This window comes from Pelophylax lessonae, assembly GCF_965119305.1.
Source record: "Pelophylax lessonae genome assembly, chromosome: 4".
Taxonomy (NCBI): domain Eukaryota; kingdom Metazoa; phylum Chordata; class Amphibia; order Anura; family Ranidae; genus Pelophylax; species Pelophylax lessonae.
This window is the reverse complement of record NC_138771.1, coordinates 72,640,960-72,668,249: the sequence shown is the minus strand read 5'-3', so window position 1 is coordinate 72,668,249 and position 27,290 is coordinate 72,640,960. Positions and strand designations below refer to the sequence as shown.

At 41.7% G+C, this 27,290-nt stretch overlaps 1 protein-coding gene across 1 annotated transcript in view; it reads left to right on the top strand.

Annotated features, from left to right (window-relative positions):
• Positions 1 to 21,010: 21,010 nt before the first annotated feature.
• Positions 21,011 to 27,290, top strand: part of STRC (stereocilin) — a gene marked incomplete at both ends in the record, with an annotated part of 101,139 nt that continues 94,859 nt past the window's right edge. The window contains 3 exons of the mRNA XM_082253475.1: positions 21,011 to 21,992; positions 22,300 to 22,324; positions 24,950 to 26,249. Of these exons, the coding sequence (XP_082109601.1) occupies positions 21,011 to 21,992; positions 22,300 to 22,324; positions 24,950 to 26,249 (2,307 nt within the window). The remainder of the gene's footprint in view (positions 21,993 to 22,299; positions 22,325 to 24,949; positions 26,250 to 27,290) is intronic.

The following is a 27,290-nucleotide window of genomic DNA, read 5'->3' as shown; positions in this document are numbered from 1 at the left end:
TATTTGTTCAAGTAGTGTTAGCCGCAGCACATGCTTTTTTATCAAGCAGTAACAGGCCCACTTTGACCAACAGTAAGAAATTGGCCAGTAGTTCATTGAGGCTCTCTGTTCTCTCTGATGCAAAGCTGTCCTGCTACTGTCCAATTTCTGTCAAATGTACATTTAAGTGGGATACACACTATAAGAAAATGGGGTGAGCGATCGTCCGATTTTCCTCGTTGTTTCACAGCAAATCGGAACCGTTGAAAGAAAATTCGTACGAAAATTCGACAAAGGCTTTTTTTGTTGTTTATTGTTTCTGATCATGCGCAATCTTTCTTTTCTGATTTTTCTTGTACAAAATCGTACGAAAACGGTACACATTAAAGGAAAATCGTTCGTTTTTTCCCGTACAAGAAACATATTGGAGTTTGTCCCAAAATACGAAATCGCAAGGAAAATTCTTTGGACGTAAATGTTCGCCCGATTTTCTTATAGTGTGAATGAGCCTTACGAATTAGGAGACTGCAGATGTTCCAGAAATTGCATATTGTCCATCAAAAGTGCAAGTGCAAAAAATATTCGCGCCAATTGATATCTAAATTAATTAAATTATATAACGAGGAACAAGACTGCAGCTACCTTACAATCACCAAAAGAGGAAGGGTACTCTACTAATAGTATGAAGCTAGGCTCCAATTAGGCAGCGCATATCTTGTCTTCCTAAATTGTGCTTATAAAGTATATGGTACCTTTCAAATAATGCCAAATCTTATAAATAATTATTACAGTGCTTAAATATCAAAATAAAATATAGATAAAAATCTCTGTGGCATTCATATAAACATCCATATCCATCAGAGTATATCTTTGTGTGTATAACACTGCAATCAATTAAAGTGCTTAGTGCTCATAAATATCCAACTAACTGCAATTATAACATTTCAAACAGATAAAGGTGCTTGTGCTCAGTGCTACTATGGTTTGATCACTCAAAGTTCAGTGCAAAAATTCAGTGCAAAAAAATATATAGTCCAATATTCTGCCAGTGAGGTATTCGCAACCATCAGTGGCGTAGCGTGGGTTGTCAGCACCCGGGGCAAGGCAAGTAATTTGCGCCCCCTAACCCGCGGGATTTTAGCACTCGAGTCTCTTCCACTAGATTAGTTAAAGAAACCCTTACCCCCTAAGCACATGTATTGTTTGTTATGAAAATACTGATGTAATTAAAATAAAATGCATCTAAATACAAGTTTGAATGACCAGCGTGCCCCCTTTCAATGCAGAGTGACCAGCGTGCCGTGCCCCCTTTCAATGCAGAATGACCAGTGTGCCCCCTTTCAATGCAGTATGACCAGCGAGCCCCCTTCCAATGCAGAGAGACCATCATGCCCCCATTCAATGCAGAATGACCAACGAGCTCCCGTTCAATGCAGAATGACCAGCGAGCCCCCGTTCAATGCAGAATGACCAGCGTGCCCCCTTTCAATGCAGAATGACCAGCGTGCCCCCTTTCAATGCAGAGAGACTTACCTGCAGCGGCAGCTTCTCCTCAGTTCCCCGCATCTCTTTGAGTCCTCCCGCCTCCTCCTCGTCCAATGGCATGCGTTCGCCTTTCAGCCAATCAGGAAGCGGGTCTCGGACCTGCTTCCTGATTGGCCAGGAGGAGGATCCGTGTGACAATAGCGAATTTTCATTTGCTATTGTCACACAATGGGTGGGCTCAGGGCGCACTGCTCTGCGCCCCAGGTCCACCCTTTTTTTTAAGCCTATTAGAGCCTCTGGCTCTAATCAGGTGATTAAAAAAAAAAAAACCCACTCTGTGACAGCGCCAGGCTGCTGACTCACTCGCTGCTAAACTGACTGAGCAGTGAGGAGAGGCGGTATAGGCGGGGCTTGGCTTGCAACGCCACCCTTCCCTACACCAATGGATAGGTGAGGCATAGTCCAGCCCCGCCCCGCCATTTTCAGCCATAGGGCGGCTGCGCTGGACATCTCCCAGCCTAAAGATGGAGGCAGCCGCAGACAGTGTGTGAACTGTGTATGTCAGAGTCAGACAGAAAGAGTGACACTGCGGATGCGCCCCCCCAGATGTTGCGCCCGGTGCGGCCGGCCCCCCTGCACCCCCCACGCTACGCCACTGGCAACCATGCAGGGGAACAGTGGTGGTGGGTATCTCCTTTTCACCCGTGCAGTGTGTCTGGGGTGTGCGCTTACCAGAGGGATATGATCCCTGTTACCTTATGGCAACCAGGATCCTGAACGCTTTTTAGCTAATAATTAGCTGTTGAATGGTCCTCTCGTCCACTTTTCCTCTGTTTGGGATCACCTATATGTCTCAGGATAAGTAATAGGAGAGAGACAAGGGACTTCTCATGGTGTAGTATATTCAAAAATCGTGTCCTTTATTACGGGTCATTAAAACTCATACAAAATATAAAATCAATTAATGCCTATACAGCACTGAGCACAAGCACCTTTATCTGTTTGAAATGTTATAATTGCAGTTAATTGGATATTTATGAGCACTAAGCACTTTAATTGATTGCAGTGTTATACACACAAAGATATACTCTGATGGATATGGATGTTTATATGAATGCCACAGAGATTGTTATCTATATTTTATTTTGATATTTATGCACTGTAATAATTATTTATAAGATTTGGCATTATTTGAAAGGTACCATATACTTTATAAGCACAATTTAGGAAGACAAGATATACTGTCCATCAGCAGAACATTTTTAATGATGGAGAATTGGCTTAAATTTACTAGAGAAAAAATGTACAGGCAGGTGTTTTGTTTCTCAAATTAGAAGACTGCAGATGATGCAAGGCTAGCCAAAATTTACCAGAGACAAAGAGCACAGGCCGGGGCTTTACTTTAAGAATTAAAATACTGCAGAGGGAATGGCAGTGTAAAATTGACGACTCGAGCAGCAGGACAGTTCCTATCAGGGCTAATAGGCCTAACCATTGTAGGTCTAACTTTTCTTTTATCTATGGGTATAGGGAGTGCTTTAAATGTGGGTGATATAATGCAAGGTGGTTTAGGTGCACATTGTTCTTTCACTTCGTTTTTTAATTTTTATTTTAAATGATGCAGCAATGTGCAAAAAAAAGGCAGCTCCTAGAAAAGATGGTTGGTAACAAGTGCATTCCAAACATAAAAAAGGCCCTCAAATCAACCACAAATTAAAATGAAAGACAAAAAAGCCTCCAATATTGCCAGAAAAAAGGCATTGAAGGAATTGATTGCCCAAGGAGCTAGCAGAATTAAAGTCAAGTTTTCTATTTGACCCTAATCCCTCTGTATGTTTGTAGGATTTCCCTGTCCTTTCACTATCCCTATCCTACAACAGCTTTCAATACAGTGGCATTATGGCTGCTCTGTGCTCCTCTCCTTTTATAGTTAGAGAATGTCTTACCTATCTCACCCCCAACTAACAACTGCATTTGAATGGCTTTATTTGCAGTCCCTCAGCGAATGGCCAATTTCCTGGCAGCCACAGCATGGGGAGGATGGCCTTCCCTGCCTATCTCATCTCTGAGACAATGTTTGTTTGCTCCAGGTGGGAGTTTTTTCCTTAAACCTCTCAGGGTAGTCCTGTCAATGCCTCAATACAGCTAGTTCTGTCAGGAGCTGTGCAATTCCTTCTGTCAATTTCTGGATGGCTGCCTCCCAAAGGACTGTCTGTTTGATTTCTGGGGGATCCAGTGGCTTTTCACTTGCTGTAGTCATGGGTACGGACACACTGGTTCATCTCTGCTCCAAGCACATTATGGTCACCTCCAAATAGTTAATGAAACTTCAAACTTTGGTTGCTTCTTTTTTCTGTAACATGTATCTAGTCTTATTGTACGGCATCCCATTCTGCTCCTTCAGCCATCCATCTGTGTCACTCATTGGAAGGACCAGCATCTGGTAACAGCTCACATTCCAAGTCACTGCTGTCCCATCAGGCATAGTCCCTCTGAGCCCCAGGGATGCAGTAAGCAGTGGAATTGATATCTCCGTGGAGTGTCCAGGAGTCCTAGGAATTATGGGAAAGGAAGTTAAAGGAATCGACACCCATTGCTGAATAGGGTGCGTAAAAGAGGGGCTCCTCTACATGTCTCCAAGTATGAATATAAAAAGGAAAATATCATTCATAGTATAGTATGAGCTAAAAAAGATATAGAACCTACCTATCTATGGGCATAGGGGGTACTGTAAATGTGAGTGATTTAATGTGAGGTGGTTTATGTGCACATTGTTCTTTCACTTAATTTTTATTTTTTTGAAATATTATTTTAAACGATGCAGCAATAATAGATGGGTGGTAACAAGTAGAAGCTTGTTACCCTAGTTAACCCCAATCTCTCTTCATGTTTGTAAGATTTTGCTATCCTTTTCCTGCAGCAGCTTTAAATACAGTGACACTATGGCTGCTCTGTGCTCCTCTCTTTTTAGAGTAAGAGAATGTCTTACCTGTCCCATCCCCACCTAACAACTGAATTTTAATTCTTCCATCCGCTCATCCTTCACAGTTATTACCACTTGCCCCTCCATTTTAGGTTGTGCGCTCGCACGAGCAGGGCCCATATAACTCTCTTGTACTGATATGTATTGTAATTGTACTGTCTCCCTTTTTAATGTATAGCACTGTGCAAACTGTTGACGCTACACAAATCCTGAATATTAATCCAAAATAATCACTTATTGGCATTTCTCAACCTGCTTGCCACGGTTTAAAGGTCATGCAGTGCATTATGCTTAAAAAAATGTTTTACCCGGTGAATCAGTACATTCTTAAGTTCTTCTGGACCGCACATCTCAAATCAACCCCGACCTTAAACTCATGGTAGTGGCAAACCCAAATTTTATCACGGTTTGCAACTAGGAAGGCAAGTTACTGCAAGGGAATAAAACAAATTCCTGGACATGATACCCAACTAACATTATTTGATTAAAAGTTGATTCTAAGGTTGGAGGAGACCACAGGACATTTCCCAAGCAATCCTGCAGAGATTGATGCAGACAGTGCAGGGAAATCAGTCCATGTGGACCTGTTGCTGTGCATGCTTACACAGAGAGCAGAGCCTAGTGTGTAGGGAACAGAGCTTTGCTGTGTCCTAAGAGACAGAGGACAAAACCTGTGAAGACCAGAGCAAAAAACTGAGCCTTGTGATGATCTGTTTGTGAGGATTGAAATAACGGGGGCCTTATTCCAGAGGACAACTGACTGCATAGTGTTCTGGACTGGATCCAATGAGTACCAGAAATGGTGAGCAGAACCAACTGCTTATCCCCTACTGCCCACTGTTATTGTCAGCAAAGACTGTCCTCACTTAACAGCCATCTATTGCAGACAGACCTAAAGGGAGAGCTTCACATGCACCACCTTACAAATGGGCCTCAATGTTTGCCGGCCTAAATCTGCTAGTTAAGGCACCAGGTACATTACAGCCATTCCCACAGATCTCGGAGACATGTTCACCTAACCCACTCATAGGGTTTTTTTTTTTTTTTTTTTTAATAGCTATTGCCAGGAGTTACAGTACAGTGAGGCTTTTGGTTGGTGCCATGCATGCTCTTATGGTTGATGCTGATCTTGGCAATGCTATGCATGCTGGTGTAATGGGGCTTAGCCTTATTGCTTTGTCAGTTAATGGCTTTAGGTGAGGCTAATATTCTCGTCAGTTAATCTAAAGTATTAATTTCCTTATTTATTGTTCTATGCATTGCATTTTTCTTGCGCTGCAATAATACATTCACTTTCCCACCATCTAGCAGCTTGTTGCCAATTCCTTTTTTGCTACTACAGTTGTGGTATTATACTAATGCCTAACTTAAGCTAGGTCCTTACTGCCTGCTAGGATATATCCGTGTGTCTCAGAGGGGATAAAACTGTTTACAGAGTCGTGGCAGAGAACAGAGGTCCCACCATACCAAACAGCTTGTCTGGGGGTAGTGCTATACTAGTTTAATAAATAATAGCACCAAATGGGGCTATACTAGTTGTTTGATAACAGCTGTTTATTGCTCACTGATTGGTGAAAAACAGGTGATAGAAAAATCTAATGCCATATGATGGTGCTGTAGAATGTTTTTGGAAATTAGGCAAGTTTACAGTGTATATACTCTAGAGCAGCCTTTTTTTTTAACCAGAGTGCCTTGAGGTTTCTTTAGTGGTGCCTTGGCAAAATGCATAAAAATGTATCAAAAACTGTATACAAGCCAGCAGGCCATTCAAGTTCCTCCACCCCAAACTTACTCATCCATGTCTTTATGGACCTTGCTTTGTGCACTGGTGCTCAGTCATGTTGGAACAGGAAGGGGCCATCCCAAAACTGTTCCCACAAAGTTGGGAGCATGAAATTATCCAAAAATGTCTTGGTATGCTGATGCCTTAAGAGTTCCCTTCACTGGAACTAAGGGGCCAAGCCCAACCCTTAAAAACAACCCCACACTAAAATCTCCCCTCCACAAAATGATTAGGATCAGTGCACAAGGTCCATAAGGACTGGAAGAGCGAGTTTGGGGTGGAGGAACTTGACTGACCTGTACAGAGTCCTGACCTCAACCCAATAGAGCACCTTCGGGTGAATTAGAGCAGAGACTGCGAGCCACCATTATCAGTGCCTAACCTCACAAATGTGCTTCTGGAAGAATGGTCAAACATTCCCATAGACACACTCCTAAACCTTGTGGACAGCCTTCCCAGAAGAGTTGAAGCTGTTATAGCTGCAAAGGGTGGGCCAACTCAATATTTTTTTTTTAAAACCAAACTTTTTATATATATATTTTACAAAGTGACTGTACATCTAAAAAAGCATTTAAGGCAATACAAAGCACATATCGCATACAAAAGCCATATAGTGAACAGTCACATAACGAATATAAAACATTTGTTTTCTTTTTTTAAAAAAAAACAGAGATACATAACATAGAACTAGAGTAACCAGCACTCGTAAAACATTTTATGCCAGGAAATATACCTTTTCTACTATCGAATGTAAAGAAAGCGAGCACCAAACAGAATCCTATGACTCATGGTGGGTTAGCACCGTAGAAGCCTATCCATCACTAACAGTGGTGGGGCAAGACTAGGATTGTCAAACTAATTCTGCCACATGAGGTTAAACTTTGGCATGACATTTCTGTGGCGTTAAGCCAGTTGTTCCCTGAGTAGAAGGGAGTTGACATAAGCGATCCATGGGCCAACTAAATATTGAACCCTACGGACTAAGACTAAGATGCCATTAAAGTTTATGTGCATGTAAAGGCAGGCGTCAAAATACTTTTGACAATATAATGTATTTCAAAGAGCAGTATACAAAAAAGTGAGGCACAATAACCAAGTATAATTAATACACTGGAACATACAGCGTTTAAGAGCACAAACACATGGCTTGGTGCATCTGTTAAAACAAAAATTCCAATACCAGCTAAAGGTAACCAAACTATGCATAGCATGAAAGTCTAACATTGTACACTGGCCTGGGGGAATTGCATATTGTGGAAATATCAAGCACTCTAATTTGTGTAACAAGACAAAAAAGAGAAAGAAGGATCCTATGGCCCTTGTAAGAGGCGTTAAAGCAAGAAAATAAAAGAGAAGGGGGATAAACAGGGGAGTGTAAGGAGAGCGAGAGAGGGAAGAGAAGGATAAGGGACTTGCCTGGGTGCAAAGAAACAGGAGATGGAAAAAAGTGGGGGCTGGGAGGGGAGTGTTCCCTGATGGTCCGGTCTGGCATTGGTGTACAGAAGCTACAGGATATGATCATACGAAGAGCAGGATTCGATTTATGTTCTTCTGGGCATTATATGTGATCCAGGGATCCCAAACCTTTAAAAACCTTGCATGGCTAAACATCCAGAATGGAGGTGAGCTTCTCATGCACCATTGTGCCAATTAGCTTCTGTTTAACTTCCACAAAATTAATAAATAATTGCCTCCACGCTCTAACCAAGGTCTGCCATGCAGCCAGGAACACAAATACCATCAGCTTCTTCTGGTGTTCAGTAAGGGGTAGTATTGGTTCATGTAGAAGGGCTTCCCAGGGGTTACAAGGTAAAGAAACATTAAAGATAGACCTGAGCATGGCATGAACTTGTATCCAGAACCAGATAGGCTTAGGGGGCAGATCCACAATACATGCAATAAGGTGCCATGTTCCCTGCAGCCACGAAAGAACATGGGGGATACAGAGGGATTAAACTAAGATAAGTGGTCAGGGGTCATAAAACACCATGAGAGAAGTTTACAAGCATTTTCCTGGGCAAGGATGTTCAGAGAACACTTTGATAAAACCAATAAAATCTTAGTCCAGGTGGCGAGCATAATAAAATTCCTGGAAAATCTATTCTGGACAATACTTTTTCCTCTGATATTTGTACAGCAAGGGGGTTTCTGGAGAGGCCACAATATTCCCATAGACATACAGTCATTTCCTTATGATAACTGACCAAATCAGGTAATTATCATCTCATTATCATGGCCTTACAGTACTTTGATAAATCTAACTGAAAGAGTCCTTGATGGCCATATGGAAGCAGTGGGCTTCAGGCTTATATTGCATAGGGGTATGAAAATAATACGTCTGAATACATACAGTATATCTGGAAAGTATTCACAGCGCTTCACTTTTTCCACATTTTGTTATGTTTCAGCCTAATTCCAAAATGGATTCTACAAACAATATCCCATTATGACAACAGGAAAAAAGTTAGTTTGAAATCTTTGCAAATGTATAAAAAATAAAAAAGATTAAAATAAAAAACAAAAAAAATCACATGTACATAGATATTCATAGCCTTTGCCATGACACTCAAAATTGAGATCAGGTGCATCCTGTTTCCAATGATCATCCTTGAGATGTTTCTACAACTTGATTGGAGTCCACCTGTGGTAAATTCAGTTGATTGGACATGATTTGGAAAGGCACACTCCTGTCTATATAGGGTCCCACAGTTAATAGTGCATGTCAGAGCACAAACCAAGCCATGAAGTCCAAGAAATTGTCTGTAGACCTCCGAGACAGGATTGTATCAAGGCACAGATCTGGGGAAGGGTACGGTAAAAGTTCTGAAGCATTGAAGGTCCCTATGAGCAGGATTGCCTGCATCATTCGTAAATGGAAGAAGTTTGAAACCACCAGGACTCTTCCTAGAGTGGGCCGCCTGGCCAAACTGAGCCATCGGGAGAGGAAACCAGGCACTGCTCATCGCCTGGTCAGTACCATCCCTAAAGTGAAGCATAGTGATGGCAGCATGGTGTGGGGATGTTTTTCAGTGGCAGGAACTGAGAGACTAGTCAGAATCGAAGGAAAGATAATTGCAGCAATGGACAGAGACATCCTTAATAAAAAAAAAACCTGCTCCAGAGCACTCTGGACCTTAGACTGTTGTGGAGGTTCATCTTACAACAGGGCAACGACCCTAAGAACACAGCCAAGATTACAAAGAATGACTATAGGACAACTTTGTGAATGTCCTTGAGTGGTCCAGCTGGAGCCCAGACTTAAACCCGATTGAACATCTCTGGAGAGATCTGAAAATAGCTGTCCACTGACACTCTACATCCAACCCGATGGAGCTTGAGAAGTCCTGCAAAGAAGAATGGGAGAAACTGCCCAAAAATAGGTGTGCCAAGCTTGTAGCATCATACTCAAAAAGTCTTGAGGCTATAATTGGTATCAAAGGTGGTTCAACAAAGTATTGAGCAACGACTGTGAATACTTATATACGAGTGATTTTTTTCATTTTTTCATTTTTTATACATTTGCAAAGATTTCAAACAAACTTTTTTACGTTGTCATTATGGGGTATTGTTTGTAGAATTTTGAGGAAAATAATAAATTTAATCAATTTTGAAATAAGACTGTAACATAACAAAATGTGGAAAAAGTGAAGGTCTGTGAATACTTTCCGGATGCACTGTATTTAGGCAGGTTTGGTTCCAATGCCTATATACCCAAACTGTAGTCATTACATAAAAATCTTAATAGAAAAGTTACCTCCAGCAAGGTAAATTACATTAAGCAATGTGAACACATCAGTGGGTTGTACATAAAAAAAAAAACAACAACTGGTGTATGTGTTGTAGACCGATGCCAATGACCGTGACCACGTGCAGTGAGAAGAAATGTGACCCACAGGGCAGGTGAGTAAGATGCAAGAGTGACATGAAAGGTCTGTAAGCTGCCCCTCCCCGCACAGTTTTCTCCTTCACTGTCCTCGGAGAGATGGACACCATGGACAGAGCTATTGTCCTCATAAATTGCTGATCATTAGCAACCTGATCAGATAGATTGCATCCAATGGATGGGGGCTGCTGGATGAGGCTGGTTGGTTTTCTGCTTTCTCCTAAATGAAATTACATCCGAAGTACAACTTCAAGACGTTCCTGGGAGAGTATAAAACATTTTTTGGAGCAATAACGCATGAGAAGTAAGTAAAATAAATCTTTATTCAATTACAAACTTTAAAATAATATATTATAATAACATATTTTATTATAAAAATAGTATATTAGAATAATACAATATATTAAAATAGTGAGTAAAACGTTCTGTTAGGCTGGTCTTACAAATGTCTTATGTCTATCTCTCTCTAGATAATATTGTACTGATAATTATCTAGATGTAGTTAGGTAAAAGATATTTCAAACAGGTACAAGAGAGGAAGAAGGACCCCCATGGATAGGAGGGCTAGGGATTTTTAAGGTGCCAATTAACTCAGGTCAAAACATATATCTAAAAACATATACATTTTTATTCATCAAAAAAGATTAAAATGAACAGACAAAACCACATTGTTAAAAAGTTCCCGTATGCATTATTCAAAATTCACATATATTGTTTGTGATATTGTCGCAGAGTAGCAATCCCGACATATTTCATCAAACGGTTTCTTCAGGGGATTTGTTTCATGCTACATCCAAAGTTAGTTGTCGCAGACTATGAAATGCAAATTAGGACTATATGGCCCCTTTCACACATTCAGTTCATCAGTTCAGTCACGTCAAAATTTATCAGTTTTTCATCCGTTTTTCATCCGTTTTTCATCAGTTGTTATCTGTTTTTCATCCGTTGTCATCCGTTTTTCATCAGTTTTTCATCCGTTTTTCATCCGTTGTCATCCATTTTTCATCCGTTGTCATCCGTTTTTCATCCGTTGTCATCCGTTTTTCGTCCGATCCGTTTTTTTGACGGATGAAAAATAGGGCATTCGTCCGTTCTAAAAAACGGACATTGACGGAAGCGGATGAAAATGGATGTTAACTGATGATCATCTGTTGTCATCTGTTTTTACATAGAGATGCATTGATGTCCGTTTTTCATCTGTCAACGGATGGATGAAAAACGGGCAAATGGACAGCATGTGTGAAAGGGGCCTGTCACTTTAAGTGCAAATAGATGGCTGTTTATGATCAAACATGTGCTCCAGGTGGCCTTAATAGTCAACCGCAGGAGGAGTAATGAGAGTATTTATACCTACATCTTCTAGTGATCAGGTTTAGGGATCCCTATGATCCAGGTTGGACCCACTTGGGTTTAAAGACAATGTATGCCTATATATAGGGGGACACCATTGACTGCCAACTTCAGTGGCTCAAGTTGCAGCTTGCAGCGGTTGTGTCTCGCGGCTCCCCGTATTTCAAACAGGATCATTTTTTTTACCTGTCATCAATGCCTTATATTTTTTTAGGCAATTATTAAAATCGTCACAAAGCTATTTTAGAGGATTTTTAAAATTGAAAGAAAAACATGTTTTCAGGAAAATACATTTTTGTAGAGTGTCCAGCTCGTAGATGATGATGGCGGCTATACTTGACATAATAAAAACACCTTCTATTCTTGGAAACTTATTACATAAAAGGATGTTTAACATGTTCAAAAACCTCTTTGCATTTGGTAAGTTAGCATTTGTTAGATGGACTTTTGTCATATTGGGCTTGTTAGAAAAGTGGAATATTTTTCTCGATCAGCCAGCTGCAGCCACTGATCAGTGTATTCTGACAGTGGAGGGTCCTGCTATCAGAATACAATGTCCCAGAGGAGGGGAGGATTCCTCCACCCACCTCGCTTGTGTGTATGGAGGAATCTGTTAGTTTTTTTTTTCGCTCAGTCCTTTACCTGAACAAAACAAATTAATCATCTGTGACCAGATTAAATTTAGTTTAATTTTTTTTTTTTTTTATCAGCAATGGACGGTTGAATTGCATTGAACGAGAAGTGTCACTTGTGTAAAATATGGTGCAGCTGTGCATGGTAGCCAATCAGCTTCTAACTACAGCTTGTTTAATTAAAGCGTGTTCACTTTGTATTGATTCCTTTGTGTGAAATCCCTGGTGTTCCTGTCATTCCCTCTGCTTTTCTATTAAAAACTGACCACACTAAGCAGGAGAGCACACCATGGTTAGTTCTCTAACTATGCTCTTAACTCAGCCTGCTCTCCTCTCATGATCAGACTTGTCCTGGCATACCCCCCCCCCCTCCTCCCTTGCACAGCAATTCACTGGGAAGCTCAGTGTGCTGCTGCTTCTCCTCCCCCAGCTCTTATGCAGCTGAGAACAGAGGGAATGGAATCACTTAAAAAAAGCAAAAAAGGAATAAAAATGTGTTTTTCCTTTCATTTCAAGCTGTTTCCAACCGAATTGGCTGTTTTACGAGGTAATCATGAAGGCCCCTTTCATACAGGGGGGTGATCTGTTTGGACGGACTCCACTTGCTCAGTGGGGCTCGCTCTGTTGATCCGTTGAGCAGGCGGATGACAGGTCCGTCTCCACTCACTGTGCAGGGACAGACCTGTCAGAGTCCTGCTCTCTTCTATGTGGAGATCAGATGAAAACGGACAGCCTGTCTATTTTTATTCTATCCCGACCGATCCAACTTGCTGGATGAATGCCGAATGTATCGCCATCCGTCTGTTTTCAGCCGATCTTGTCGTATTGGATACCAAGCGGGTGTCAGCAGGAACATTTCCGCTGACATCCGCCTCCCCATTAGGGTCAATGGGTTGCCCAATGGGGTCTGCCTGAAAAAAGGACAGGCGGACCCGATTGATCTGATCGTGTAAAAGGGGCCTTACAATTACTTTAGTTTTGACAAAAACAACAATCAAAACTGAAAGCAGCAGCACTCTCCAGTTTTAGTAAATCAACCCCTATGTCCACCCTTTCAGCCCCTTCCTCCATTTAGAGAAGCTATACTATAGATTCCAGCAATGAAAGCACTTCATGAATGGAGGTCAGGTAGATGAATGAAAGCTCTGCTTCCTCCATTTATATAACTCTTTTTATTCATGGAAGTGATAGTACAGCTTCTATGAATGGAGGAGAGATGATGAATAGAGCGGGCATAGTTGAGTGCCTATGACAGGTTCAATGGCTGTATTACATAGTTACATAGTTAGGTTGAAAAAAGACACAAGTCCATCTGGCTCAACCAATAAAAAACAAAAAACAGTAAAGAAAACACAACCATACAATCCCATATACACAATCCAATACCCGCAGTTGATCCAGAGAATGGCAAAAAACCCCAGCAAAGCAGGATCCAATTTGCTACAGCAGGGGAAAAAAAACTCCTTCCTGATCCCCTGAGAGGCAATCGGATATTCCCTGGATCAACTTTACCTATAACTATAAGTACCCAGTTATATTATGTACACCCAGGAAAGAATCCAGGCCTTTTTTAAAGCAATCTAGTGAGCTAGCCAGAACCACCTCTGGAGGGAGTCTATTCCACATTTTCACAGCTCTTACTGTGAAGAAACCTTTCCATATTTGGAGACTAAATCGGTTTTCCTCTAGACGTAAAGAGTGCCCCCTTGTCCTCTGTGTTGACCTTAAAGTGAATAACTCATCACCAAGTTCACTATATGGACCCCTTATGTATTTATACATGTTGATATCCCCCCCCCCCCCTTAATCTCCTCTTCTCAAGAGAGAATAAATTCAGTTTCTTGAATCTTTTCTCATAGCTGAGCTCCTCCATGCCTCTTATCAGTTTGGTTGCCCTTCTCTGCACTTTCTCCAGTTCCCCGATATCCTTTTTAAGAACTGGTGCCCAAAACTGAACTGCATATTCCAGATGTATTAACCCCTTCAGCACATGAAGATTACGAGCATGGGTTGAGAGGGCCGGAGGACAGATGATTACTGCTAAGACCCCAGCCACCAGCACAAGGGACACTTCTCATTAAATGTACAATCCCTTGTGCTGATTTAAAAAAAATCAAAAGCTTTAAATAGGTATGAAATGGAAGAATCTGAAATGTATTACAAATATAGACAAATTAGGAGTTCCTAGTATAGTAAATGGGCTCCCTAAATTTACCTTTCTGGAGGCTAAGCATCATATTAGATATTTTATATCCTGAGTTGGCCAAGTACTGAATTGTAACTGTCAGAATTGACATTATCCATATATTGCTATGCTAACTGTAAGAATTTGATGCTTTCCCTGGCTTTTCTTTCATTTGTCTGTTCAATGGAAAGTGTAACATGAGGACTGGTTGTAAATAATGGTTGTAACTCCAGAAACTGCTCAGGTGAGGAAAGCTGCTGTGATGCTCAAGTGACAGATCCTTCATGTCATGTTACAGATCCTCTTTCCCTGTTCACGGACAACAGTGACGATGCCGCACAGCTTGTACAGAAATATTGATGGGCGGATGTGACTCTTCAGGTTACATAGGAGTTGTCATGTTTCTTGTATCAGAGGACCATTAGCCTTTATAATACGGATATGGAATGGCAAAAACTCTTCTTCTGGATGATTCTGGTGATATTGGTGCCTCTTGCAAGCCAAGGTAAATCAAAATGGAACTTAACACTAGCATGGCATTTCAGGATTTGTAGGCTGTTAAAGTGGAGTTCCACTCATTTTTGTGTTTAATAAAAGTCAACAGCTACAAAAAGTGTATGTGCTGACTTTTAACCGCTTCTGGACTGGAAGGATTTGCCCCCTAAATGACCAGGCCATTTTATGTGATTCGGCACTGCGTTACTTTAACTGACAATTGCGTGGTTGTGTGAGGCTGTACCTAAATATAATTGATGCCCTTTTTTTCCCACAAATAGAGCTTTCTTTTGGTGGTATTTGATCACCTGTGCGATTTTTATTTATTGCGCTATAAACAAGAAAAGAGCTACAATTCTGAAAAAAAAAACAATATTTTTCACATTCTGCTAATATCCCCCCCCCCCCCCCAAAAAAAAAATTAAAAATCAAACATTTTCATGCTTTTAGGCCAATTTGTATTCTGCTACATATTTTTAGTAAAGAAAATCACAATAAGCGTATTTTGATTGGCTTGCGCAAAAGTTATTGCGTCTACATTCTAGGGGAAAGATTTATGTCATTTTTATTTATTTATTTTTTACTAGTAATAGCGGCGATCTGGGCTTTTTAGTGGGACTGCGACATTGCGGCGGACAGATCCGGCCCCTAACTGACATTTTTTACACTTTTGGGGGGACCAGTGACATTACTACAGTAATCAGTGCTATACACTGTTACTGTACTAATGGCACTGGCAGGGAAGGGGTTAATCTAGGGGTGATTAAAGGGTTAAGTGTGAGCCTAGGGGAGTGTTTACTAACTGTATGGGGGATGGGCTTGTGAAATGACCTAGAGACCTGTGATCCTATATAGAAGGATCACAGGCGCTCTGTAATCATTTCAGGGAGAAGAACGGTCAGCTGTGTTTACAACAACTGACCGTTGTTCTCTCTCATCGGGGAGCGATTGTGGGTGTCAGGCGGCAATCGCGGCCACCGGCCCATGCATCAACGTCCCTCTGCCTAGTGGGGGTGGGAACGCGCCACCAACGGCCCACGCTTGCCCCCCAGCACCAGGCGCGCCACCGACATAGGGCTACGGCTGTTCATGCAGGAGAGGCAGCCTGCCACAGGCAATGTGCTGCGGGCGATCTTAAAGCAGTTAATAAACACACATTCTCCTGTCCCAGGATCAAGTGATGCGGTCGCCCAAACCCTCGGTTCTCTCCCTCGCCTCTCCCTGGTGCCACACTACAAGTGTGGGCACCTGGCTGTGACAGCTTGCAGCTTCACAGCCGGGTGCACACTGCGCATGCGTTAGTCGCACTGCGCCTTCTCAATGGCCCTGTGACGTGCCCCAGAAAATTGCAGGGAGGGAGGGGGAGAGGAGAACTTTCGCTCGCATCACCTAGGTGGCCTGAGTAGAAGTGGGAGTGGGGTATCTGTCATAACCAGGTACCTGCTCTCCTTCCCTCTCCAATAAAAAAATGACATGCTAAATGTGGCATGGAAGGGGTGAGGAGTGCTTAAAGCTGAACTTCCAGTTTTGGTGGAACTCTGCTTTAGCTGCTTAAAGGTCAATTTTTTTCACTTCCACAGTAAACATTATACATTTTATATCATAAATATCAATATCATAAATTATTCTGTAAATACAAATAAAACAATAAACTTTCCAGACCATTTTAGGATCCCACAATTGAGACAGGCACTTTATAGGAATTTCATGTATACAAAATATGCACAAACATGCAAAAATAAATACATAAATAAAACCATTGCATAGCTACAGTATCTCACAAAAGTAAGTACACCCTTCACATTTTTGTAAATATTTTATTATATCTTTTCATGTGACAACACTGAAGAAATGACACTTTGCTACAATGTAAAGTAGTGAGTGTACAGCTTGTATAACAGTGTAAATTTGCTGTCCCCTCAAAATAACTCAACACACAGCCATTAATGCCTAAACCGCTGGCAAGGATTTCATCCCAATACCTAATGGCAGTCAGGGTGCCATTGTCTAGCCTGTAGAGGTCTGTGCGTCCCTCCATAGATATGTCTCCCCAGACCATCACTGATCCACTACCAAACCAGTCATGCTGAAAGATGTTAAAGGCAGCATAACGTACTCCATGGCTTCTCCAGACCCTTTCATGTCTGTCACATGTGCTCAGGGTGAACCTGTTCTCATCTGTAAAAAGCACAGGGTGCCAGTGGCGGACCTGCCTATTCTGGTGTTCAATGGCAAATGTCAAATGAGCTCCACGGTGCCGGGCAGTGAGCACAGGGCCCACTAGAGGAAGTCGGGCCCTCAGGCCACCCTCACAAAGTCTGTTTCTGATTGTTTGGTCAGAGACATTCACACCAGTGGCCTGCTGGAGGTCATTTTGTAGGGTTCTGGCAGTGTTCAATCTTTTCCTCCTTGCACAAGGGTGCAGAAACTTGGTCCTGCTGATAGGCTAAGGATAGGATTATGCAATGTAATTAATGTGTGTCATGGTTTAAAGGGATGAGGTGGCAACCCTAGTTAAGGACCTTCTACGGCCCTGTCTAGCTTTCCTAGAGTAACTCCCTGTCTCCTGGAATCTCCTCTATGCTCTTGAGACTGTGCTGGGATACACAGCAAACCTGGACTGCCTCTATAGGGTCCAGGTATGGCCTCATGCTACCAGTAGTGACACTGACCCCAGCCAAATGCAAAATTAGTGAAAAACAGTCAGAAAAGATGAGTAGGGAAAAAAAATGTCAGTGGCCTTAACCTGTAAAACCATTCCTGTTAAGGAGGCTGTCTTATTGTTGCCCATCTAGTGCAGCTGTTGTTAATATCATTAACACCAAAGGAGCTGAAACTGATAAACAATCCCCACTGCTACTTAAGTGACTGGATCAATATCCCAGGAACTTATTGGACTTGATGCTATACTCTGATTGAAAAGTGTTCCTTTAATTTTTTTGAGCAAGGTATATACAGTATATTTATATTACTACATCATGCAGTTAATTCTTTTTTTCAACCAAATTTTACAAAATATCAAATCCAAAATAATACAAATAAAGATGCAGATTGGAACAAAGCTCCCTGTGCTATCCATAAAGTGAACCTGTGAGTATAGAATTCTTACAGTTGCCTTTGCCTAATTCCTTAAATCTTGATTCTGGCCTCACTAGCTAACTGAGGTACTAGCATGTATCCAGTGATGATTGAAAGATATGAAGTTCTGTACTCTTCCAGGTTACTAACAGTCTGGATCAGTGGTCCTCTGCTTGCCTTAGACTGGCCCCTGTAATGAGAATGCTTGCACAGGGGGCTACTAAACACGACATATAATAGCCACTGTTGGGCTAAGTGATCTCCTGCCTGACAGTGTGCCTGCATAGTTCTATCCGAGACATCATGAAGCCAGTAGAGGAGCAATGTAGGATGTGGAATGTATTCATTAGTGAATAATCCCTAAACAACAATGCTGGGTGAGTTTTTCTAATCCCAATAGGACACCAATGATAGCAAACTATTGCTTTTACTGACACCAATGATGGGGCACTGTTCTACCCACTGACACCAATGATGGGCACTGTTCTACCCAATGACACCAATGATGGGGCACGGTTCTACTCACTGATACCAATGATGGGACACTGTTCTACCCACTGACACCAATGATGGGGCACTGTTCTACCCACTGACACCAATGATGGGGCACGGTTCTACCCACTGACACCAATGATGGGGCACTGTTCTACCCACTGACACCAATGATGGGACACTGTTCTACCCACTGACACCAATGATGGGGCACTGTTCTACCCAGTGACACCAATGATGGGGCACTGTTCTACCCACTGACACCAATGATGGGGCACTGTTCTACCCACTGACACCAATGATGGGGCACTTTTCTACCCACTGACACCAATGATGGGGCACTGTTCTACCCACTGACACCAATGCAAAACGTTTCCCTCCTAATGACAGCTGTAGCCTTTATTACTCCCACTGACCACCAGTGCAGGGGCATATACTGCACGGCATTTTTCACACACACTGACCTTCAATGTTGAGGCATTTGTTTACAGTTCAGCCCTCCCAATAGCTCTTTTTAAATAGTTTTAAGGAAAAATAAAATCTTGCTCCAAATAGAGAAACATGAATGAGAATAACATTGATGGGGGCTTAACATGGCAAATCCTAGTTTATAGGGTAAGTAGAGTGTTTTGCAAAAACGTTGGCTACATGCAGTCACAGGGAGGCACTTAAAGTGGATATAAACCCTCACATATACCCAGTGAAGTGAACAGCCTCTAATGATTCCCAGAGATGAAACAAATCTCCCAACATAAGTTTTTTTTGTATATCTGCTGTCTTCAGTTCTCTACACTGTTTAGAATGTGAACATCGCGTTGGAATTTTTTTTTTCATGTTCCAACACTAGGTGTGGAGTCTTGGCATACACTGTGTGACAGCTGATTGGAGAAAAGGCACCCCCCCCCCCTCCACATAGGCAGAGGAAGGAAGAAACATGCAGAGCTATGCTGTGAATAGACCAGCTCTCTGCTAATCCAGCGTCCAACTTGAAAGCTCCTGATTGCTGCATGCAATCAGGAGTTTTCTGTTCACGTGAACGCTGTGACAGCTAATTACGGCAGTCACATGATCTTAAGCCATGCCCCGCCTCCCGGCATCTTAAACCTCTTAAAGAGTTGGGAGGCGCAGCATGCAGAGGTAAATATCCTGCCTCCAGCAACTCATTTCCTGTGCGAACAATGGGCAGTGCCCTCTCACCAGTCCGTGAGGTGCGGCTGTGTACTTGCTATAGAAAGGGGGGTTCCCTCAGTCTCTCAACAGAATGCCTTCAGGGATTCAGTGGTCGGAAGTAGAGAGTGAGAGAATATTCTGGTCTCCCTGTAGTGCATATGAGGTTGCTGCAGTCTCTGCTGGGCTGCCTCGGGTGTCTCTACTGGTCTGGTCTCTCAGCAGTCTGGGCAGTATGCAGCAGATGTGCTCTTTTTGGTCCCCTCAGCACCAAGAGAAAGACATTCTTAGAGAAGTCTGATAAAAACTATTCCACCACTCGCCCTCTGCCTCAGTGTTCTATGGAAATTGTGGTGTAAAGTCCATGAGTCCCATTCTCTGGTTGCTGCCCAGACTTAAATTCCCATGATCCTTAGCATCCTGTATTAACCACTTGCCGACCGCCTGCCGCAAATATAGGCTGGCTTGGCTGCGCGAATCAATAAACGGGTACGTCGGTTCGCGGGAGTGGTGCTGAGGGGCGAGCCCACTAGGCAGCAGAAATTCCGATACACAGGACCGGTGGCCGCAATTGCTACCAGACACCAGCGATCGCTCCCCGCTGAGAGAGAAGGACAGTCAGCTGTTGTAAACACAGCTGACCGTTGTTCTCTCTGAAATGATCACAGAGCGCCTGTGATCCTTCTATATAGGATCACAGGTCTCTATGGTCATTTCACAAGCCCATCCCCCCACAGTTAGTAAAAACTCCCCTAGGCTCACAATTAACCCTTTGATCACCCACTAGGTTAACCCCTTCCCTGCCAGTGTCATTATTACAGTAACAGGGCATATTTTTAGCACTGATCACTGTAGTAGTGTCACTGGTCCCCCCAAAAGTGTCAAAAATGTCAGTTAGGGGCCCGATCTGTCCGCCGCAATGTCGCAGTCCCGCTAAAAATCACAGATCACTCTAAGAAACTATATAAAAAACATATTTTTTTCTGCTTCTAGATGCTGAAGCTCCAAAAATGCTAATAGCCTAAAGTAGTGTGCATGGACACGATAACACTATTTAGCTTCTAGGAGCAGAAAAATGCTAATAACAGCTTCTAGGGGCTTAAAAAAAAACGCTAGCGTCGTGCATTGGAGCCTAAGGTGTATATAAACTTCAAGCTATAGACTCTACAGCAAGTATATGCACTGTGATGGAATATATATAAAAAAACATAAATTACATGCCATACTCAAAAAAGAGGGGGGGGGGGGGGAGAAATTGCACCAACTAGCATGTATGGAATAATACTTTTTCTAGCCATCTGAACAAAGTTAGGAAGCACATGGCAATATAAAACAATTATCGCTATGTTGCTCTGTTGAATAATTTGAGGTTGCTGCCACAAAGATGCTAATATATATTATTTTCATTGATATAGGACAAAATCAAGAAAGGCAGCAAAGCAGCTTAGAAAAGATTTTTTCCAAATGGAAATCTAGAATTAAGCATCATCTTCCCATAATGTCCAACATGAAAACAAGACTTCAATCTGATGACATAAAATTGCTTCTGGATAGAATGGTACTTAATTTTGGATCTTTTTGGACTACACCTAAAAGTGATCCATCACTCCTTGGGACTCGGAAAAACAAAGCAAAGAAAAATCGTCTGTCAGATTTTCTCTATAATATTTCATCATATTTACAGAAAGAGGAATCAAACGAGCAGGAGGGTGAAGCCTGGAACTCATTACTTCAACAGTTTCTCCAGATACCAGTGGAGAGATCTCCAACTTTCCCACTCCTAAAGCTACATGACTTTCTTGTGTCTCTAAGAGGAAGTCAAAACTGGAGTGTTCTTCTCAACTTCTCACAGAGAGTTTTCAAATCAATTAGCAACAGTCAAAATGCTCTTAATCTTCTAGGACATAACTGGGAGATGCTCGGTGGTTTGATGGACACTCTGTTTCAAGCATTCCTTGGTGGAACCTTAAAGCAGACTTCAACTCTCCAAGGGGTTCTATGTTTTTTGATGGGTCACAGTAACTGTGGTCTTCATCCTGTTCAGATCCTAAAGCTCCTGTTGCCCCTTGAAGGAAAAAACTGGACACCTGTGGTCAATGTGCAGTCAGGGATTTCAGTTGCATCACATGGGAAATATAGGCCTTTCAGTATGCTTTCAGAAAGCTTAAAGGACAAAAATGCCAACTCCAGTAGATTTAATGCTTTATCTGAACAGGAGGAAGTAAAAAATGTTTTCGAAATATTTTACCGCTCTAAGGAGAAGGAGAGTGGATCCAAGGATGTTGATGTGGAGGGGAGTCCAGAGGATGTTGTTTGGGAAGTACTTGAAGACCTTCACTACAATCTTATGAAACGAATGGAAAGATCTGTATATGACAACTTGAACAGAAAAGTCTCTCGTATGAAAGGGACCCTGATGAACAGAGTGTCATCAGTGATTGGAATACCCTACGCTGATCAAAATGGAAAGTGTTCAGTAGGTAGGTTCTACTGTATGCATAACCAATATATCAGACATAATATAAATGGCCAGACTATGGATGAATGAATGGTGTAATAAAAAATCCTGAGACACAGTGTGCATCAGAGTTTGTGAGGATTAATTCACATAGATCTAGTTTTGTAAGACATGGGAGAAGATATCCATGACTCATAAATTAAGGTGATCCATGGTCTTGTACACTTCTCAAAATCGGATCAAATATTTCTAGCTTAGATTTGACACTCCTATATAACAGCTGTGTTAAATTGACAACAATATATGTTTTTTCTTTTTTTGTTTTTTAGGTAATCTGCAGCAACTGCTCTTGTGGTAAGTATTGCATCTACTGATACTAGAAGTTTATGTCATATCTACTTTTTCCCACTACCTGTATTTCTGCTGCAGAAAAGATGGGGCATTTAATATAATCCCTTAACTGAATGCTTCCTCCTGGATTTTTGTTTTTAAGGTAATATAGAATTCTAGGGATATCATTATGGTGGGTATAGGTTCAGGCTAGTAGTCTAGGACACTTCATCATTCACAGTTTACATCAATACACCATACTGTATATTCTGAATTACACAAAAAATTGTTATTAAAAAAAAAAAGCAAAACTTTGCCTTTTCTACTCTATAATCATAGAAATATAATTTAGGGCTAGAAATTAGAAGCAAAAATAGTCAAAGGGTATCCTCTGCCCAAACCACTCTAAGTGCTAAACTACCATTGATAATATAAAATTAACAAATAAAACATATTTGCAGCATAAAAGGTTGTTGCTTACACTGTCATGTGCATTCCCACAACCTTGAAAATGTCAGATAGAAAAGGTGTGTCGTGCGACACAATATACATTTAAATATCAACAGCAGAACATGTAAAGATTTATGCGTTAATGTGCATAAAAATATGTGACAAATCTATAACTATAGAGAAAAAGAAACTGCTAGCATTCTTGATCAGCATGTAAATGAACCATCACAACAGATATAAATATCAATACCATTTGATGAGTGAAATGACATACAAGTTACTATTAAACAAAAGAAAAAATGTCCAGTGATGCAGTCCCTTGAATGTGTGAACAACTAGATGCTGCGCTTTGTGCAGTCTTCAAACAACCTTTATAATGAATAAATCAGGTCCACCTGTAAGTTTTTCAGACGGACCTGATCGGACGCTCCATTCACCCCATAGGGCAGCGGATGTCAGCAGTGACATGTCCGCTGACACCCCCTGCTATCCGATCCAATCCTGTCCGTAAAATCCAGATGGATGGTAACTCTATTTTCCATCCGGTTGGAGGGTTGGATCAGATGGGATCGGATGAAAACGGACAGATGGACCGTTTTCATTAGATCTCCTGATAGAGGAGAGCGGGACTCTGACAGGTCTGTCTCAGCACAGTGAGTGGAGACGGACCTGTCATCTACCTGCTCAGCGGGGGATCAGCGGAAAGATCCCTCACTGAGCAAAGCGGAGTCCACCGGGCGGAACGCTTTCTGTTTGGATTTATTTGGTTGAGAATATGTCAGAAGCACATTCCTCTTTAAGGGTTCATTTCAAGGCACCACGGCTCTCCCACGGTCCTCCTCAATGTTTCTTGAATACTAACTTGCCAATTTCACGCTAATCTCCAGGACTCCTCCACTCAAAAAAGAAAGGCTTAAATAGGGCAATACCTAAAACACATTGAGGAGAACTCAGTGCCTGCTGACATTGTTGTCAATGTGGTAAGGACAGACTAGAAATCTCCAATGGGAACACAAACGTCCATAAAAAGCCAACAGAGGTTCTAGTCTTCACATACATTATTAACAAGAAGTGTTTCTACTGCTATTGTGTCCCCCGCTACCCTCAATTCCTGTCTCAGGGACAACATTTTCCAAAAGAAACTGGAGAAACAGCCCCAAAATCGACAAGTTACATTGTAAAAGATCATGGATTTTCCCTGTACCCCAAAGATAGAAACCGGATATAAAAAATATCAAAATGTATTACATTAATCAATGAAAAATAGGCAGAGCTCTTCCAGTTAAAAAACATACTTGCCATAAACTCCTCTCTAATCCTGCTGGGACTTCCATGCTAGGTAAGGAAGAGCCTTGTACTCTCCTGCCACGTTTGACATTTCCTGTATTTTTTAGGTAAGCCCATTGCACCACTACAACTGGCTTCTTTTTCTTTATTATGTTGTTTCGATACTTGATGCCATTTGTATCAATAATTTTTTTTAATCTTTCAAGTAATATTGTGCTCCCTTTCAGAGTGTTTATATCCTTCATTTCTCCTGAAAAAGCGACTTGTGTGCTGAAGGCCTGCTGATTTGTAGATCTGCCTTCTACTGTAACTTATATCTCGGATCTTCTTTTTCCAAACATGGAAGTCCCAGCAGTATTAGAGGGGAGTTTATGACAATTATGTTTTTAAACTTGATGAGCTCTGTGTTCTTTTAAATGATTAATGTAATACATTTTGATATTTTTATATCCGATTTGTCCTCTGTGTTTGGGTCACCAGGAAAATCCATGATCTTTTACAACTGATTCTTGTCTATCAATTGACGGGATGTGGTACCCTAAATATACCCTATACCAGGGGTAGGCAACCTTGGCTCTCCAGCTGTGCTGAAACTACAAATCCCATCATGCCTTTGGCTGTCAGAGTCTTGCAGTGCCTTATGGGACTTGCAGTTCTTCAACAGCTGGAGAGCCAAGGTTGCCTACCCCTGCCCTATACGTACCCTAAATCCAAAATGGAGATACAGAAACCAAATAAAACTGACAGAGGTTCTTAACATCCTCTACTCTATAACTAAAAGTTGGGGCTACACGTGCATTTCAATCTACTGTGCATTCAAAGGACAATCAATATTGATTGTCGTTTGATATCAGTGTTGTGTTTCACATTGATATGATGTTGATACTGATGTCAGTGTTGTGTTCTACACAGGGGAATAAAACATAATATATCATGGAATGTCCAGTCCCTTGGTTTTACATCAACAAGTTTTCCAACAGCTCCTCCAATCCTGACGTGTGATAAACCTGCTTCGAAAACAGAGGTTAAGGCACATAACATTTCCAGGAGGTCACAGTCTGATGTGTTGGAGGAACCTCAACCATATACTGAAGTCCTGGAAGCAGTATGCAATGATTCTATTCCAGGACTGCCCGGAGTCTCCAACTTTACAGTGTTTTTGTACTGCAGTGTTTACAATGCTACTGGCTACTCAGTAGATACAACTTATGACCTTCAGGCTGCCTGCTCTGATGCTGCGTGGTACCTTTCTTCCATGGAAGAAGACTCATTTTGGGTGTGGGTATGCAGGGAATATTTCCCACTTGAATTTAATACTACTGTCTGCAATAACACATCATTCCCAAGGAGCAGTCAAGATCTATCAATGATGAGTGACCTGTGCACTAATGTCTTCAACAGCTCTGAGGCCATCAGAGAACTACGGAACAATATCAGATGCTCAGATGTATTGCAGGGGATGCCCATGAACCCCAAATCCTTAAAGACATGCCTATTTGAAAACAAAACATTCTTGATGGAGAAACTTTGTAGTAATAACTCATTATCCAGCATGCCAGAAGACACTAGGACTTGGGTAACCAGACTATGTCAGAAACAAATGGCAAAAACAGTGATGCTGAATGCCAATCATAGCTCTTGTAACTACAAGTCCTGGGACAGTAATGATTTTCAAAATAGTACATTGGTGGAAGACTGCAAAGGGATCAACATGCATGATTTTAAGGATTTAATATGCAGAAATGCATCTTTATATTTCTCACTTAAAGTCGTCCACCCGTGGGTTGTGGATTACTGCTGGAAAAATGTATCCTTAAATGGAAAATGCTTTCTCCAAAGACTGGCAGATGCATTACCTCTTTCACCAAGCTTTGATTCCTCCCGACTGTGTAGAAATCCAGTATCGTACATCATAGGCCTGGTCTCTCAACTATCACAGTGTGACAGTGAGTCCTATGGCTGGGCGCCTAATGTCCAGTATCTACTGAAGATGCTCGATTTTCTCTTCACTTTCTCAGACCCGGAGCAGATAGGTAAGGAAACAAGGGATAGACTGGGAGAAGCCATCCTCCTCTCTAGCCTGCTGGATAATAGCTCTTTCTGGGCTTCTTTCAAGATGAATTCCTCGCTGAGCATCCTGCGGACTGTGGAGCTGTATCTAGAGAAGGAGAGCAGTGATTCTAATAAGGAAGATCTTCTGAGTTGCTTTAGTGTGAGTTACTCTTATCAAATCAGATTTTAAAATAACCGTATTGTTTATGATCTCTTACTTGTAATATTTGGAGTCTGAAGTTTGTCTTAACATGGCATTCATTTAAAAAAGAAATTACAAAAGGGAAGTAATGGTTTTCCCAGCAGCAACCATCATGTTTCCTTTAGCCTGTAGTGTACCAGTAATGTGTCAGATAGAACATGTTGGTTTCTACAGGCATCAACTCCACTCTCCATCTGCTGGATTTTCTACCTGACCCCTTTGACCATGAGTCCAAGCATTATTTTGTTTCTATCACTATAATGGAAAGCAAAGGATATAGATAGGGCAATTAAACTCTTTTTCAAAAATATTTATTTTGGACATATATACAGTAGGTCCTAATACATATTACCAAATAGTAAAGGCTTTAAAATACATAGGTGATGTGTTGATTGGCAATTGTTTTTCTGTCCATCTATCCTGGATTAAAGCTTGCCATAAATGGAGTGATTTTATTTCCTTCAACCACGGGTTGCAATCCCTCCTGTGGAGTCACTGTGTTCTCCTGGCGAGGGGTTGGAGGAAGCCATCCCCACATGGAAGAACACAGTGATAGTTGCTAGTGTGGCTATAATAGCCGCTAGCAAGATTCACATGTACAATCTCACAGGCTGGTTGTACCCAAGTTGATCTACCAATCAACTTGGGCACAGTCAGCCTGCCCATACATAGTTTGAATCTCGGCTGGTCCCTGCTAAATGGCTGAGATTCGAACCATCAATGGCCAGCTTTACAAAGCTTTGCTACGTAGCACAGCTAGCCTTGTGGCCTGTCTTTCCTCCATTGCAGTTAAGGTGTATCTAAACAAAAAAAACAAACATTTTATATATTGCAGCTTACCAATTCTTAGATGTGGTGGTTGCATTAATTTTCTGAAAATTTACAGTGGTCACATGACCTGAAAGCTCTTGATCGCAAGTATACGGTACCCGCTGGTTACTGCGCTGGGTGCGCACAGGGAGCACACTCTCAGGACAGTAATGTGTTTACATAGGGCCG